Source organism: Megalobrama amblycephala, linkage group LG5 (genome assembly GCF_018812025.1).
Source record: "Megalobrama amblycephala isolate DHTTF-2021 linkage group LG5, ASM1881202v1, whole genome shotgun sequence".
Taxonomy (NCBI): Eukaryota; Metazoa; Chordata; class Actinopteri; order Cypriniformes; family Xenocyprididae; genus Megalobrama; species Megalobrama amblycephala.
Genome location: NC_063048.1, coordinates 6,439,777 through 6,458,276, shown reverse-complemented (window position 1 = coordinate 6,458,276; position 18,500 = coordinate 6,439,777). Strand labels below are relative to the sequence as shown.

Genomic DNA, 18,500 nt, shown 5'->3' with positions numbered 1-18,500 from the left:
TTCTTTAAACAAAACCTTTTCTTCTCACTTAGGAGCTCAAATCCCACATTCTTTTGATGTACTGTAAATTCCTTCTCAAATTTCTCAACATCATGAAAAAAGTCCCAAATGTGTCATCTAGAAAAGGTTTACAGTGGGGGATCATGTTGTGAGAGCTCTTGAGAGTTCATGTCAACACTACACAGACACTGCAGTCTGATCTGACAAAGCTTCATTACATAATCATTACATATTTTGTTGCACATCAACTCCGAATGCTCCTTTTCAACCAAACCCTCTTCACTAAAACTGCCAGGTGGATTACCACTTGTACTTGTTACAGAGTGCAATCCATACACATCAACTTTTTCAACATCCAGTGTTTCATCAATAACTCCATCAATGATGCCCACAGCAATATTACTAAAGTCACAAACTTTCATTGTTGTTTTCACCTCAATATCTAATTGAATATTCACAGATGCAGATACACTGACTTCTGACATTCTTACCTCAGGAATCTCATGCCAAACTCAGGCATGAGTTTAGATGTAGTGCCAATCTCTAATCCTGAATCAATGCCTTCAACTCATCACTCCTGATGCAGGCAGGCAGGCGTGCATTTCATGACCTACAAAGCATTCAAAACACTTCAAGCTAAACCGGTTGTTATGTAGATCATATGTATGTATTTCCTTCATATTTAACACGAAAGGATATATCCAACATCTACTCTGTGGAATCCAAAAACATGTAAATTTGTCTCCTGAAAGACTTTACATGCTTTAGAGTCAGGTGTTTACTTTACACCCCAGAGAGATTGCTTTGAAAGAACTAGCAAATTTGAAATCATAATTTTCGAACATGCACAGAGTGGAGTGACTTGAACCAAAATGTCACACAACAAGGCCACTTTCTTTTTCTTTTTCTTTTTTTTTTCAGTTTTTGTATACATAAAACAGATGAAAGTCTCACAAAATATAAACTATAAATTATAAAAATAAAAAATATACACTATACACACACTCAAAAGAGAAACCCACAACCCACCCCCACAAACAGGCACCAGATGCAATAAAAAAAAATATACACCTTAAACTAGGGTTGTCAAATGATTAATCACAATTAATCGTAAACAAAATAAAAGATTGAGTTTGCCTAATATATGTGGGTGTACTGTGTGTAATTATATATATATATATATATATATATATATATATATATATATATATATATATATATATATATATATATATATATATATATATATATATATATATATATATATATATATATATATACAAACACATCCATGTATATATTTGAGAAATATTTACAAGTATATGTATTTATTTATATTTTTATATAATTTATATTATATTATGTACATAAATAACATTTCTCTTAAATATATACATTAATTTGTGTGTATTTATATATACACATATTATTTACACACATTACTCACACATACATTATGCAAACTCAAACTTTTATTTTGTATGCGATTAATCGCGATCAATCGTTTGACAGCCCTACCTTAAACAAAGACATACGTAACCAAACATAAACAAAACATTAAAGATGGAGTGAAGGAATAAAACAGTGAAGCTATCCATATTACATGAATGCTCAAGAAAATTTCAGCTCAAGGGGTCCCAGATTTGATCAAATTTTTTAGATAAGGCCACTTTCAATCAACTAATTGAAAAATAATGCGCTTTCAAAAAGACCACGACAGCCTTGATCATGCGAGAGGCAGATCAAATATTTTCATAGCCTACCACCTCCCCTGTCACAACAAGCACATTCTTCACTGTTATCAGCTGGTACACACCTAAAGCCATTGCGCAAGGACAATGTCTCGGCCTCCATGCCCAAACAGAAACAAAAAATAAACGCTTATCAAATCACGCAGGGTAAAGATGAAACGGAAAGCAAAAGTACTGTGTTTCTACTGAGAAATGTCATGTAGCTTTTAAGTTGCAAAACTAATTTTATGAATAAAGTCGCAAGCCAGTTCCTGTTCGCGTGTATGTTTCTGTGTGTGCATTTGTATGGGAAAACTAAGAATTAGTTTGCCATTTTTATCAATTTTTTTTTATATTTATTTGCTTGGTCAGTATCCTTGTGGGTTTTGGTTCTTTCCCTGTTGTAGGCTGTAAGGACCGTAAATTTTCAGGATCCACAACCGCATTCTCAGAGAAAAATGTGCTGTGTGAATGGAATCAGGCTGGACAACTAGTTTTCTGCCAAGTCATACAGTGCGCGAGGGCCACTCTGCACTGCACAAACACGTGTTGCAGGTTTTCATGTGTGGTTTCGGTAACTTACAGTGATGGTGATATGAGCTGTGGGTTTAGATCCAGTCACTGTTCTCCACAAGGCTGTTCCCGTCAGTTTTGTGTTCTACGTGCTCTCCACCAGATATAAAAGCTGCTGTTCGTTAATGAAAATTTAAAGGATGAACTCGCGGCTCGATTAGACTCTTGTCATGTCAAAAGCGATAAGACTTCTCAGTTTTATGTAAGTCGCCATCTTTGATATTATTCGGTCACTGTCGCTATGGTTACCGTTAAGAGAACAGTGGTTTGTTGACTCCTGTTGCACATTCATAAAGACACTACTGTAAGTTTGAATGGGATATTTCAAGACTCACAACTGTAAGTAAATGCAGATGTCAGTGTGAGTGTAGTATGAATGTATCCGGACTGAAATAATTAGGTGAAGTGATATGGAACTGTTCAGCTTCTCAAACCCGATTACAGTAAGGGCCGTAACACATGCTCTAGCCTCTAAGCTAAGAGATTGACCAATCAACAACATACTGGGCCAGCTGACCAATGTAGAGCAGACTGGCTTTTTTTTTGGAAAGGTGGGATTTAAAAAGACATGGACTAAAACAGGGTTTCAGGCAGAGAGTTAAAAAAAAAAAAAAAAAGTTCTGTAGCAATGTACAGTATATAGTCCTATTCGGACGTTACATGTTTTATTAACTCGATGAGATTTACCGATTCAGATGGCACTAACATCTCCGTGTTTATTACAGAGGTGGGAGTGTGCGTTTTCTAGATGTAGGCATTACAGAGGATCATCTGTGCTTGCGTGCATCATGTATGACTTATGTTATTTAATAAATTACTTAGTTTAAATAAAGTAATATCAATATTTAAATAAACTTCACATGGAGTTTATAGAAGTGATTGTTTATAATAAACCCACATATCTGAGCATATATGAGAAACCTAGACATGCATCTTACCTGACACTGATATTAAAATGGGCAGTCTTTACAGTTTATACAAATTGGCTCTATTTATTAATTTTCTCATTGGATATCATCCATATTGATATGAAAGCATACAAAAGATTGGTGTGCAACATGGCAGATTCAGACAGGATTCAAATCACAAAGTACTCCTGTGAATCCCAAATGTCTCTAAAGTCCTCTGGGAAAACTATTCCTGTCTCATATAGTTTTTGTTTAAAAAAAAAAAAAAAAAAAAAAAAAAAATCTGAATTTTGAAGTTTTTTGGCTTTTATTTTTAATATGTTAGCCTTACTGTTATTTATAAGCTAGTGTGCTCCAAAACATATTTTCAAAATTCGCATTTAGAAGATGCAAGCAAAATGTAGTCTCTCACTTCTGCCAATATGGATCAATGATTTTGATGACATCACCCTGCACTTCAGCTTCTCATCAGATTTTCTGTCCAATCAAATGCTCTCTAGATCCTGAAGCATCATGCCTCCTACACTATAAATAGACGCTGAAGCTGCGGCTGAAATCTGTGAAATAAAACACTGAGCTTGTAAATGAGCAATTTAAAGTGTCATGAAACCCCAAAACACTTTTTTGAGATGTAAACATATGTATAGGCTGCACATCATTGAAAACACTAAAGGTACTCATTAATGTTATTCATAAGTGAAAAATAGTTATTTTTGCATTTTTCAGATCGATTTCTGACTTCCTGTTTGAAAAGCTAAGTCGGAGCAACGTCACAAAATCTGACGTCATCGTGTGTTTTCGGCCCAAGTATGTATGGACCAGGGGTCTCATTTATAAAACTGTGCGTAGGATCCCTACTAAAAGTGTACGTACGCGCAAAAGCTAGATTCTGCGTACGCACAAAAAAATTCTGATTTATAAAACCATGCCTACGCCAAAACCTGCGCACAAATCCTTTTATAAATCCCAGTCAGAGGAAGATTGTGCGTACGTGCATCTCCACCCTGTCTCCTCCCCGAAATCACCATATATGGGGATTATGACGCCTAGTTTTACTATGCATAACCTCATCTGCATATCATTTCCATACATGTTCCCATTAACGTGACACCAATGTTAACACCGTCAAAGGTACAAGACATTGGAAAATATTAGATATGGACTATAAATGACATTTGTGCCACACATTATATTGATAAAGATCATCCAAAATCCTCTTTATGTTTTAGAATAAATATATCAAAATATCCATAAAAACAAAATTGTGTAAAATACTTAAGATAAAGGTTTTAGAATAGAGCTGATTCATTCATTTCCACTGGCCAAATAGTATTTTAGTAGTTTTAAACAATTCAGATCAAATGTATGCAGTTTTGCTGATAAGGTGAACATATCTTTTAGGAAGTTTATAGGCTATTTTTCGTGGAAACAGATGGGCCTTATTTACTGCAGTGTAATCGTCTGTCTCGGCGCGTCACTGACAAAGTATTTTAAAAAGAAAACATGCAAATCTTACCTTTTTCCTCATATTATATACTTCAAATGGTAATTGTTTGAAGATCCTTATTCACACGACATCAACACCTCATTATTGGACCTATTCAAACTGGACAACGGACCTTTCTACCACCGAATCCAGCAGTGTCTTCCATTATATCGAAGTTAAGAGTTGCACTGATCATCGTTCTCGCTAAAATATTTTGCCATACCATCTGCAGTTTAGTTTAAAGAGGAATTATTGTGCTCCCAGCGCTCCTCGCTGTCATTAAAACAGCGTGTCACTGGAAAAATGATCGAAAGTAGCACATCTACTAACTCAATTCATATCAGTTTTGTTTAACTTCTGCGTAATGTAATTTCAGTGCTTATCGGCAATAGTGAAGTGTAATATTAATGTAAATGTTTATCAAATGAAAACGTGTTTCCACGTGAGTTTAAATCATTCTTTTATTTATTTAAACTGTTATTGTGAACATAAACTGTATTTATGATTATGACTCATAATTAGGATTTAAAGTGGTTTTCCTTCATCTGCCGTCAGTCCCTCAGCTCACCATCGGTGTCGCCAAACTGCTCAGTCTCCAAAATGTTCGTACGCACAGCTCAAAGTTTGCTTAAAGGTGCGCACATTCTCCCGTCAAGTTTGTTTTTATAGATCACAACCTTTGCGCAGGAACTGGCGTACGCACGTTTCCAGCCCCGTTTTGTGCGTACGCACGCTTTATAAATGAGACCCCAGAGCCGTTGAAAAAATTATTTAACGGCTCTGGTACGGACGTGGTCGAACATGGTGAGGTAGACTGTTTCTCGAGATAGATATATATATATATATATATATATATATATATATATATATATATATATATATATATATATATATATATATATATATATATATATTCATGACATAAAGCTCATTTAATCCAATCACTGCGCTGTAGTATGCATAAGATTATAATTTTGGTATTATGCATGAGGAAGTATCACTTCTCTCGCCTCGGTCTGTTGTCATTCAGAGACATATCGTTGGTGTTCGTTTCCTCAGTGCTACAACACAATGTGTTTTCCTGCGACGCGACCAGAGCAGAGGTTTGTGTGCATGTGGATTGTTTTGCTGTAATCTACCAGCACAAATGGAAAATATGTTCGCGTGAGATCGCATTACAGCGGAGAATTCAAATATCACAAAAGTGCGACTCATTCACCTCTGCCTGCTCTAGCTGCGTTCAAACATGCGAGGCGTAGGCTGTTTCCTTCAGCACAGCACGTGTGTTTGTATTTTGCTCGCGATGCGGTCAGAACTGAAGTTTGAATACGAACACATGAAAAATACGATTGTTTTTATGATATACAGGCGGAGCGCGCATATGCTCGGTTTCAGCGCGGAGCTCCGCGTTGAGTTTAATAACACTAGCCACGTGGCACATAGCTCATACAGAATAAAGTATCCGTGTTTAAAGTTTTTATTTCACACATTCTCCTGCACCAAACATTAACTAGCACGGTGTAGTTATGCACACATATTTCATCAAGTCTTCTTCAAATGAATTATATGTGCAAACTGGACACTGATGCAGTGGTGTAGCCTATCTGAACGCGACGACACGATCATTCTAACAGACAAGACTGAATTTGAGACTGCAGTGCTCGTAAACGTAATCAAAGTAGCCTATTATTAGCCCTATTAAATATTCTTTCGCATTTTCCTTGTGCTTGGGAGTTTGTCATTTTCTCCATGCTCATATATTAATATTCATTATTCTGTATAATGAGTGTGTTGTATGTCTCCGTTTCATTGGTTGTTCTCTCCCTTCTTCTCCCCCCTCTACACTCCCACTTTTCCAGAGCTTTACACACCCATTTTCACAGAGTTTTTTTTTTCAAGTCATAGGTGTGAACGACCAGGGTAAAACAGGGGGGTTTCATGACCCTTTAAAGTAGACAAGTAGTTTAAAATGAAGAGTTCATTTGCAAAAACCGATAAACACCATTTAAAAAAAAAATAAAATAAAAGTTCTGTTTTTTGCAAATGAACTCTTCAAATGTTAATATAGGTGAACAAGTCTAACTTTCCAAAATTAGGGTGCCTTCACACTTGTAGTTCGGTTCGTTTGGTCCGGACCAAAGGAAAAAAAAAAACGAAACAAAAAAACATTTAGTCCTGGTCCGATTAGCATTCAGATTGGCAATTTTATTACCGAACCAAAAGATACCCAACCTAAAGGCGTAGGGATACGTTCACAACCTGATTGGTTGGATTTTATGACGTATTGCTTTTTTTGAGACTGAACTTACCGAACATACAAAACAATGCTGTATGCTGATGTAAATGCGCTCGTTGTGTGTGCGAAGCCTGCATATGATGGTATTTTGGCCAGCTGGGAACTTGTGAAGAGCTTATAAAATGTGTAAAGGAGTCAAAACAGCGGCGGGAATCCCTCCGTCACACACACACAAACGATCTGCTGTGAGGAGACATGCATCTGATGCCTGTTATGGGCAAACTCACAACTATGACGAGAAAAAACGATATGCGCGAGCCGAGGATTCTGTACATCTTCCTGTTTTTGGTTTGTTAACATGTCTTTGGTCCGTGTTGCGTTCATATATCATTCAAACCGCACCAGAGTTCGTTTGGAAGCAGACAGAGACCCATCTTTTCAGCAGTCTTGGCCCGCTTGTTTGGTGCGCACCAGGGTTCGGATGGCAGCGTTCACACATGCTCAAATGAACTGCACTAACAGAGCAATCGCACAAGGGTTCATTTTAATCAAACCAAACATGCCAAGTGTAAACGCACTCTAAGTTGGCACAACTACAGCTATTAAAGTTAAAGAAAAAAATGCTTTAAAGCTGGTTGCCATTTTTTTTTAAGTTGCCTAAACTTATTTTTGATGGTCAGGTAAAATAACATGGTTTGGTAGCTAGGTCAGAAATAAGACCAAAAAAAAAAAAAAAAATGCTCTTAAACAAAATGAAAAAAAAAAGAAGATAGCAGAAATACAGTTCTAATCAGGAGTATTTGACAAGCAATTGCTTGAATATCCAGTGAATATCCAGAACTAACAGGCAAACTTCTTATTGTCTCTTTGTTATGACTTGAAATGCATTTATAAAAATCTGTTACAATGTGTGAATACAAGATGTCTGTTGCACAGTCATCCTTAGCTATAAAGCCCAGGTGGATATTTGGGTTATAAGTTTTAGAAGGTAAAGCATGCTCAGTGACACTGTAAAACCAAAGGCCAGGACTTTGAGAAAAATCGCTGACTAGTCAGAAAGACTGTTCACTTTGCAAATTAATTATGCAATCAGTAGACCTACACTGAATTCAAGCCCACAGAATTCCACAGAAAACTCAGCAGATTTCAGCAGAATTTTCCACCCTTCATTCACAAAATTGTACCGGTTGCATATATTTTTTTAATTCAGCAGATTTTCTCCCAAAATCAGCACAAAACAATGCATAGATTCCATGTGGGCCTACCACAGTTGCGTTGTCCTTCATTTTGAACTGATGACTTCATTTTGAACAGCTAGCCTGAGCATAAGACATGAAATGCTATTATAATCCTGAGCAATTGATTTAAATTAAGTGGGAAATTCACAAGCCCCGGGCTAAACATTCAGGTCATTTGAAAGTAAGCTAGATCTGCATTAAATGACATGAAGGCAAATAATATTTTGATCTTTGCATTAAACATCTTGCATTAAAAAGAAGGCTGTCAATTCAGCGCTTTAATTGGGTGTGATTTAAATTAAAATAACGTGTTAAAATTATTAATGCTCTAACACACCCCGTCCTGGGCCACACCTGTATGTCATCTTACATTGCATGCAGTTTGTATGAACATGATGCAGGGTAATGACTGACTGAGTGATGAAGCCAAGTAGAATGCAGTTAAAATACCAATACAATTCAAGATATGTTGGCAAAAATGCCCCTGTCTGGGCTTTTTGTCTTACATTTATATCATATGATATAGGATAGCAATTTCACACAAGAAAGAGTGCCGTTTTCCCCTGAATATCCTGAATAATTGCAAGAAGTTAATACTGTTACATTTTAGACAGAAGACTGTCAATATTGTCAATATTTTGTCTAATTTTTCAAATGAACATAGTTCTAAACAAAGCCACAGCAGAACTGTTGTGCATCTCCCAGCAACAGACAGTGGGGTTTCATTACTCGGAATGAATCCACGGTTTTTAACGAATCAAGTGAGCCATGGATTCAGTGACCCATTCATAAAGTGACGGTGGTGTAATGTGTAGCCAAGTATGGTCTCCCATACAGAATTTGTGCTCTACATTTCGCCCATCCACGTGCACACACACCGTGAACACACTCCCGGAGCTGTGGGCAGCCATTTTTGCTGCGGCGCCCAGGGAGTGATTGGGGGTTAGGTGCCTTGCTCAAGGGCACCTTAGTTGTGGGTAATACGAGTGGAAGAGTGCGCTGTTAATTCATTTCCTGCCGGAACTGAGACTCGAACACGCAACTTTTGGGTTACAAGTCTGAATCTCTAACCATTAGGCATGACTTACCACCACCTACTGGCAGTTTTAGTTCCAATTTTAGAGTATCATTTCATTTTTCACTCATTCATGCCACCACTGAGCTGCACTAAATAGTTTGTGTAAATATACCAACATGCCACATCAGATAAAGCTTCTGGATAAAAAAAAAAAAAAAAAGTTGTGGCCACATTTTGGAGGTTGGGGATGGAGGAGTTTCAGTGAAAGTTGTGTTATTACGCTATTAGATGACAGCTAATCTGTCTTTAACAATGAGTCAGTAGCAAAAAAGAGTGAAAGAAGGTTGTAAACAAGAATGTTATTTTATGTCTCAACTCAAGGAATAATTATCCTTGAACTGAGACGTAAAATAACGTCCTTGTCTGTGAGTGGACATAAGTGTGAAAGCTCACTACAGAGCTACTGAAGGCCAAACTTAAATCAAAGAAAACGCTGAATCGACAGTCTTGCTGCAACAGAAAACACTGCTGAGCTTCAACTAAACAGAACTAATGTTTTCTCATGCTAAGAGATAAGCAGCTGTATTTGTGTGAGGAAATATCACATATTGTGTTTAAAAAAAATTAAAAAAAAAAACAAAAAAAAAACCAGCATATGGAACGGTTCCTAGTCTGTTTTTATTTGAGCTCCATGAGATTTTACTTCATGAAAGTAGCATTGATTCATATTTTTGGCTTTAATAGTTGTATTGTGCGGTAACCGTTTTATAAAAACAATAAGGTACTTGAGGCTAGTGCTGTATGGTGAGTAAGTCACAGTTGAAGGGGTTGCAGGGGTTAACAATGCCTCTCTCTTACACACACGCATACATATACACACACACACACTGCCATTCAAAAGTTTGGGATCAGTAAGATTTTTTTTTATGTTTTTGAAAGAAGTTCCTTCTGCTCACCAATGCTGCATTTATTTGATCAAAAACAGTAATATTGTGAAACATTATTACAATTTAAAATAATTGTTTTCTGTTTGAATGTTTTAAAATGCAATATATTTCTGTGTTAGCAAAGCTGAATGTTCAACATAATTACTCCAGTATTTAGTGTTTATACCTAAACTCACTACTTCAGATGTACGTGCCCTCCAGAAGCTTGCGTTCTGCAAGTGAACAGTGCCTTGTGGTGTCATCCCAAAGAGGCACAAAATCACTTTCACTGACCTTAACCTTGACTATTCCATGCTGGTGGATGACCTGCCTAACTCATCCCGAGCTGCTGCGTCTTCTGCTGCGTTTTCAAGAAACAGCCGAAGATGCATCTTTTTCGTCAACATTTGACCCATTAATGGATTAGTTCACCCAAAAATGAAAATTCGGTCATTAAATTACTTGCCCTCATGTCGTTCCAAACCTATAAGACTTTGTTCATCTTCGGAACACATAAAGATCTTTTTGATGAAATCTGAGAGCTTTCTGTCTCTCCATATAAACAGCTACGCAACGGACAAATGTTCATAAAGAGATCATAAAACTAAATCCATATGAATGGTTTTGTCCTAATTTTCCTGATCACTTTATATGATGAACAGATTTTATTTAGGTATAATGAAGACTTTTTTGTTTGTTTAAAGATTTTCTCTGATTTTTAATGTGTATTATATGGTTCTAAGTTGTTGGATTGTGGAAGATATACCCATTTGATAAGGGTGTATTCTGATTGTTTGACTTATTTAGATAATTAACCCTTTTAATTACTTTTTGAAATGAGTCATGGTGAGTGGAACATGCCAGCTGTTTAAAGGTGACTCTTAAAAGGTGACATAAGACTTATGTAAAAATAGATTGCCTTGACTCAACCCATTTATTGTTTATTGACTCTTATTAGTACACTATTTGTGGGTAAATCTCCCCTAAAATCTCCCCTAAACATCTAAGCTCTCCCCCTTAAAGTCTGACCCTCAGAGGAACCATCAAAACTGTGAGTGGTTTGTTCAGATCTGTCGATTTCTTTCAAGTTCAACCAAAAGTTTAGGGTGTAGCTGTAGCAGGCAAAGCCAGAGGGTGTCTACTGTTTAGCAGGTGTGGGACCACGACTGTTACATGGGAAAAGACATTCAGCTTTGGTTGCAGGAGTGCAAGCCAAAATTTGCTGCATTTAGACCTCTGAAGATTAAACAGGTCATGAACGTGTCAAGGTGGAGTGGCGTTGCGATGCCTTGTGCTACAATGGACTCTACCATACAGCATCATCATGCATTTCTGCTTTTTTTTTAACATACAATAAAACGTTCCCTTAATAAATAAATAGGCATGATATCTCGTTGTATGTTGTATGTTGTATGTTAGTGAGAGGAAAAAAAAGTCTCACACAGGAGGTTTAGGGAAAGTTAGAAATGTGAATCCTTTTAAAAGTGAATTTTACACAAGTTATTTTAAAAATGTTTTTAAATGTATTTGGGTCAATGACATCAAGTGTCATTTTTTTGTCCAAAGGCCTTAATAATAATAAAAACAAAGTTATGACATCCAAAGTATGTAAGGTAGTACAACTAGATCTCTTTTATTGAATCGAAAAGGTTAAAATTATATTTTGCTACATATAAAGGTATTTTAAAGATTCTGAAGTGTCAAAAGGTATAACCGTCCAAAGGCCAATACAGAGATTTCATTTGTGATTATAATATCTTAAAATGTAATAAATGTATACTTTTTTATTCTGGCATGATTTTATAACATCATATATCAACATAATGCAAAATGGTATTAAAATTATGTGTAGAAGTCGTTGCTTTTTTATGAGAAAGAATGTCCGGAAAAATGAATTTCATTGGTGTCATTCGGAGTAACCAATATAAAGAGATCATTTTGGATCAAGTCATGCAGTCAATATTGTGACAGGATGTGACATCATTCAGACACCTGCAAAGGACCACATGGTCATGAAGCAAAGTAACTCTCTGAAAAATTCATGTTTTCACTTGCTCATATGCATGTCCCAAAACATCAGGTCATTCGGTACAACCGCTATAAAACATGGAAAATGTTGTAATATTTTAAAAACTTGTACTAAATATAAAATGTTTGATTGTCCTTTTGCTAGCTAGCCAGCAAAATAACTAGCTAGCTATCTAGATATCAGCATATTTGCATTGTTTGAAAATAGAATCATTCAGTATAACAAATAGTGTCATCCAGTAAAACTGAAATTTTGGTTAAACCGAATTACTTTTTTGGTGACAAATTTAGTCCATCTTGTAAAAAAAAAAAAAAAATGACAAAAGCAGTGTTGACTGATTATAAAAACCACAATCTCATTGTTAACACTTAACAAAATGCCAGTATGCAGTATGTTTTTTTTTTTTTACACTTTTAAAAACCTTATTCGTCAATGACCCATTTGAAAATACCATTCTGTGGAGACTAGGGGTGTGACGAGATGACGAGATTTCTTGTCAAATGCAATGTCAATATCTCTGAATATGAAAGCTATCTTAGGCTGGGCTGTGTAGTTGTAACCATCTCTCAGCTCTGTATCATGCTTAAAGAAAAATTTGGTCTCTATTTGCACTTTGAATATTGAGAGAGTGCTTTGATTATGGTTGCACTTAAGACTGAAAGAAAACTTATTTATTTTTATGGTAACACTTTACAATAAGGTTTCATTAGTTAACGTTAGTTAACTTTACATGAACTAAGGAAGAACAATACTTCTACACCATTTTAGTTAATGTTAATTTCAACATTTACTAATACATTGTTAAAATCAAAAGTTGTATTTGCTAACATTACTTAATGCACTATCACGAACTAACAATGAACCATGAACCTTTCAATGTTTAACTAACATTAACAAAGATTAATAAATACTGTAGCAAAGATATTGCTCATTGTTGATGTTGGTTAATACATTAATGTTAATAAATGAGACCTTATTGTAAAGTTTTACCATTTTTATTTATACTCTTTATTTCTATGATCAATTTGTGGAAAGGAGTTCAGTTAGGAGGTCAAAAGTTGTAGAAGCTCATAAATCATGTACAGTAAGGTCTGAAGAGACTTGTATGAAATCATACAGGAGAGAAGCCAGTTTGCGGCAAAAACGTTTACAGTGCTTGAATATTGTTGTCTTTTACGGCATATGATAATTCATACTCAGAAAGTAGAACTGAAATGACATTAATTACAAGATAATTAGTTAAACATTTCAAATACACCTGCAGACTATTTTTCTAATCATGTATTTCATCTTTGAGGATTTCTTAAAAATAGTGTGTAAAAATCTCGTCTCGTTCTCGTGAACTCAATCTCGTGTCTCGTCTCGTTTCGTGAGCTACCTGTCTCGTCACACCCCTAGTGGAGACCCAATACATCCTGTGTGTATACCCCAAACGAACAGCGCATAAGGGTTAAAATTATGTAATGCTTTGAAAATAAGATGGCACCAGAAGTCAGAGAGACGTCAATTTCAATTAAAGTAAATGAGCCAACTGCTTTAAATAAATGCAAATAAAAATCTCATTGTAGAATCAACCAGTTAATTCAATGAATTAAATATTCATAGCTTAAATAAGAATTTGTAAATATTTTGTAGGTCAGTTAAGTTGTGCGTAAATTATTTATGTTTTAGATGCTGTCAGTACATACTTTTTAAGGCTTATGCAAACTTGAGTACATTTTGAACCACATACTGTACGAATACTCGTGAAATCACAGCGTACAACCAGCTACAGCCACAACACGGACCTCTTCAATCACAAACTAAAAAGAGTAGCACAGACTCCAACAAACAGTTAAACTTCTGCTGCTTGTTTACAAACTCTTTTAATCTGTAGCTTTTATCATTTAAACTAAATACCATCCATTTCAAAATTCAACATTTCTTAATTCTGCTTTGGAAAATAGTGCGTTTTGTGTGTCAGGAAATGATAACGAAAACAATAAATAGTTTTTGCTCACTTATCAGCTTGTGAAGAATTATCAGCTTATGCTGTAAATGATACACTCCTAGAGGTTCAGTAAAATGGTACTGTTCTAATATAAAACACTTAAGCATGCAAGATTAATAAACGAGTTTAAGACAAGATCAACTCTCCCTCATGAGTTTAAGCAAATAAGCAAAAGCAGCAGTTATGTTGCTTTAAATATCCTTAAGCAGGTGATAAAGCTAACTTGTACTTTATTCTCTTTCCGATTAATGTCTGAAAAAAAACTCAAGACAACAGGCTGATTCACAACTGCACATAAATGTGAATTACATCTACAAAATGAATACAAATGCATTCATCATGCTAACATCTTTATCCACCTGAACGTCCTGTAATGATTGAGGATGGAATGATCAGTTTCAAATGGACAAATCTTTCCCCATTTATGAAAAGGCTTTTCTATAATATTCTCACTTCTGCAATGTTGCATTTTCATTGAACGCTTGGCAGTTACAGCTTTAACGTCACATACTCATTACCTTACAGATTAATAAAAGGATGGCAGTACAGTCAAGAATGCTGTTAGAGCAGATGAAAGTTAATTATTTAGCAAACAGGTATTTTACAGATGGACAATTTCAGTGTTATGAATTACACAGTTCTAAGGTTATGGATGAGAGTCCACACTTTATAGAAATTGAATTTAAAAGCACAACTCATAAACAACAACAAAAAAAAAACAAACATTTTTTTCTATGCCAAGTTTGACATTTTCATGGAAATGCCTAGATTTCATATTAGTGCCGATTATAACTCCCCAACTTGCGTCTCTGGATTTATTTACACTTTGATCTTCATTTAACAAACCATGAATCCGTAAAGTTTCCTTAATGGTTCTTGGTTATGTTAAAACGTTTCAAATGCTTTAAACCAGTGTGACTCAGCATACACCACAAATTATACTCAACTCATCCTTTTGTTTGAAAAAATGGTTCAAACATGAGGCTTGTTGCTTCTTAAACCATAAAACCGCAACAACTACTATGAAAAACATTGGAATACAAAATTACCGAAATATGAAAAATGTAGGAAATCCAGTAAGCCAGAACACAACCCTATAATCATGCCTGGCGTTTTGTAAAAACTATGTGGCTTATTTAACATTCCTTGTATTTTATTCATTATATTTATATTTTATAGTCATGTCCTGAGGGTTGCACTTGTGTTTAAGAGTCATTTGGCAGACAGCACAAAATGTTCTACAAGACACAGTGAAAATCCCTCTCATTGCAACGCCAAGTCTTACTTTAGAGGTTTCATGCTTTGAAACAACAGAACAAAGAGAACTGAAAGTGAATGCAGCCACAGTTTGGAGAGGATTCATTCTCACAGGGGGTAACATATACCCAATCCACTCAAATGTCAGTTACTTTGGGGGAGGGGGAAGGAAAACCTACAACTTGTTTCTACATGTCTTTTTTCCGGATTCAGCCAATTGGATGACATGCGTGTCATTTCCTTAACCTAAAATATTGTAATTCAGGTTGACATTTAAAATGAGGTCTTATTGCCATTAATCAAATTATTTTTATTACCATAATCAAACATTAACTTAACAACAATCTTAAGGATGGTTCTGTTCCTTAAACAGTTCTACATGCACATTAATGTTTCTCAAAAGCCCCTAAAAGCTGCCTCAAAGAGGTATATTAAATGTAAAATGCTCCATTTTATGCTTTCACATCAAAGGTAAGTGGTTAAAATATGTGTAGGAGACACATTTATTTTTTGATAGATTATATAAATCTTATTGGTTAACAGAGCAGGTGCAATAAACAGCAGACCAGAGACCTAACTCTCTACCCAATGCACACTACCCGTAAGTGTACACTTTACATAGATTTATCCTCCATCCATGCATTCAGATTTCACACAGAGGGCTACAGCCAGAGTTAAAACTCATTAATACAATTAGAATGCATTTAGCTTTCGGTTTCTTGCATTCCAACGTGAAGACGAGTTGCAACAAGTAATTTTGCACATTAAGAATTAAAGTCACTGAAACTCTTGTAAACCTACCTCTAGAATCTTGTCCAGGTCAGCCTTTGTGAGACATGGGAATTGTTTCAATATATTCGCCTTTTCGTCTGTATAGTTTTTCACTGCGATTTCCCAGTTCGGTTCTTCGATGACTTGGAATATTGCTGCCCCAATGGACAAGTAGAAAATAATAGCCGAAGTCAGGAGGGGACCCTTGTCCACCATAATGAACTCAAGTTAAGTGGAGTGACTCTTTATAAAATTACACAAACAGTTCCAACATTCTCAAAATTAATTCATTTTAGCGCGAGCTCAAACTCGTCCTTGCAGATTCCTTGAAGAAGTACAAACGTGAGTTTTGGAGTGCAGTCGCCGGGAGAGTTGCGGTCCACGTGCACCACTCACACAGCTAACGTGAAACTCTGATGAAACTCATCCTGTAGTTCAACACACCATGCGAGAAGGAAGTTAGCCAAGATCCACCCACTATACGATAGTCCTCCCTTTTTTCAGTCTCTTTCATCACAACATTTCAATTCCACATTTTCGTTCTATTAAATAAATAATGAAAGAATGAATGATCAATCTTGAGGATTTAAAAATGAATGCACTATACCTTTATTAAATAACGCATGTCCTTCTCCATTGATAGTTTTTCCATCCATATCTTGCTCCAAAATAAAAATAAAAATGCATTTTTGGGCAATGATCAAACGTTGTAAAAATGAAGTTTTTGTGGACTAGGCTATATCTTTTCCACATGGTGCTCTCCATCATCAAAACTAAAATCTCTTTGGCTCACCAATAACGTTCTTCTCCTTTTACGAAATCTGTTTGATGTAGGGAAGAGTGAAATACGTCGCCATTTTCACACTGTTTTGATGCGTTCAAGTCATGTCGAAAAGATCGAGCTGAACGCACATGATCGCCACCACAATGTCGTAAATACGAGTGGGAAGTTCGGGATTTTCTTTAAGCCCCGATCTGTACGAGTTGGGGGCGTATCAGTGAGAAACATGGCGGAATACCACAATATTAGGTATTTAGCAGTGACGTTGTCCGGCTTTTCTATTTACAACGAAGTAAGATAATTGCCTGCTCCAAATTTGGTAGAATTATAATATGATAACATAATAGCCAATAGGTAACGATAAATTAACTGAAATCATAAAAAAATGCAAAACACACATTCTTTGTTTTTCGTTTTCTCTAAGTAAAAGTGCTGTATTTTTGTGTAATTAATTAAGAGAAGGTACACCGCCATCTTACTCCGAAGAAAGAGAATTGAACGCACCTGCCGTCTTAAGCACGACTTCCCACCTCGTAAATACGAACTTCCCCAGAGGATTTGAACGCAAGTTAGGAAAGAAAATGCGACGGAAGCCTACTTACGCAACTTTAACGTGTTACCGTTGCGCTATCGAAATGTATTCGTATTCATGAAGATACAGAACTCATGTTGGGGTTTTTTGTTGTTGTTTTTGTTTTTACATTTCTGGTGGTTTCTTTTTGTTTTTTTTGTTTTTGTTTTTTTCATTCCACAAACTTTTCAACACACTGGCCGCCTCAGAGTGTTTTTAATCAATGCACAAATGCTAAAAACAGATATTTCCCAGCTAACAATGATCTGGCATTTTTTGGGCGTTACAAAGTCAGCGGCTAGACACAGCTTGACCTCCGTCAGCACACCATCGGCAAGCCGACCTACTGAAAATGCCGTCGGTCTACCAGCAATTTTTTGGGTGGAACGACACCAGTGGTCAAAATTCGGCACAACACCGGGCCTCCGATGGTATACCAGTGGCAAGCATATAGTCTGTCCAGTGTTTCTACTGGGTGCTTACAGAACACCTTTATTTTATAAATTGTATATTTATTATAATTAATTTTTTACAGTTAAAAACAATCTGAAAGCAATGAATAAAAAAATAGTTAGACTGACCTACCATTGGGTGGGCAAGGCAGATGTTTGGGTGGGCTCAACCCACCCTTCTGTCCATGCCTAGAGCTTTTACAATTTCAAATTACTGTGGTTTTAGGTTAACAGCTTGTCATCTGCTTTTAATCTATATTTATGGACACACTAAGGGCAGGTTATAGCTTTAGCATAGTAATTTGAAGATTTGCCACAGAAATAACAATATAACTCACTCTGATAATAAAGTGACCTGAGAATAAAATAAATTAGTATTTTATATTTTATTTCATTGCTGTTTTGTCTAAAGAGGTTTGCATATTGTTTTTCACCTTTGTTTACTAACATTCCATGCATGCCATTTAAGAATCTTGTGTATGCCGTTTTCCTTTCAAAACCATTTTGATCAGACTTACATTTTAAAACCGGTTT

At 35.8% G+C, this 18,500-nt stretch overlaps 1 protein-coding gene across 1 annotated transcript in view; it reads right to left on the bottom strand.

The window, feature by feature from the left end:
* Nucleotides 1–17,113, bottom strand: part of kcnk5a (potassium channel, subfamily K, member 5a) — a 37,085-nt gene extending 19,972 nt beyond the window's left edge. Inside the window, 3 exon segments of the mRNA XM_048190498.1 lie at nt 16,193–16,590; nt 16,770–16,820; nt 16,956–17,113. Coding sequence (XP_048046455.1) covers nt 16,193–16,378 — 186 coding nt within the window. The 5' untranslated portion in view covers nt 16,379–16,590; nt 16,770–16,820; nt 16,956–17,113.
* Between the last annotated feature and the right edge of the window lie 1,387 nt (nt 17,114–18,500).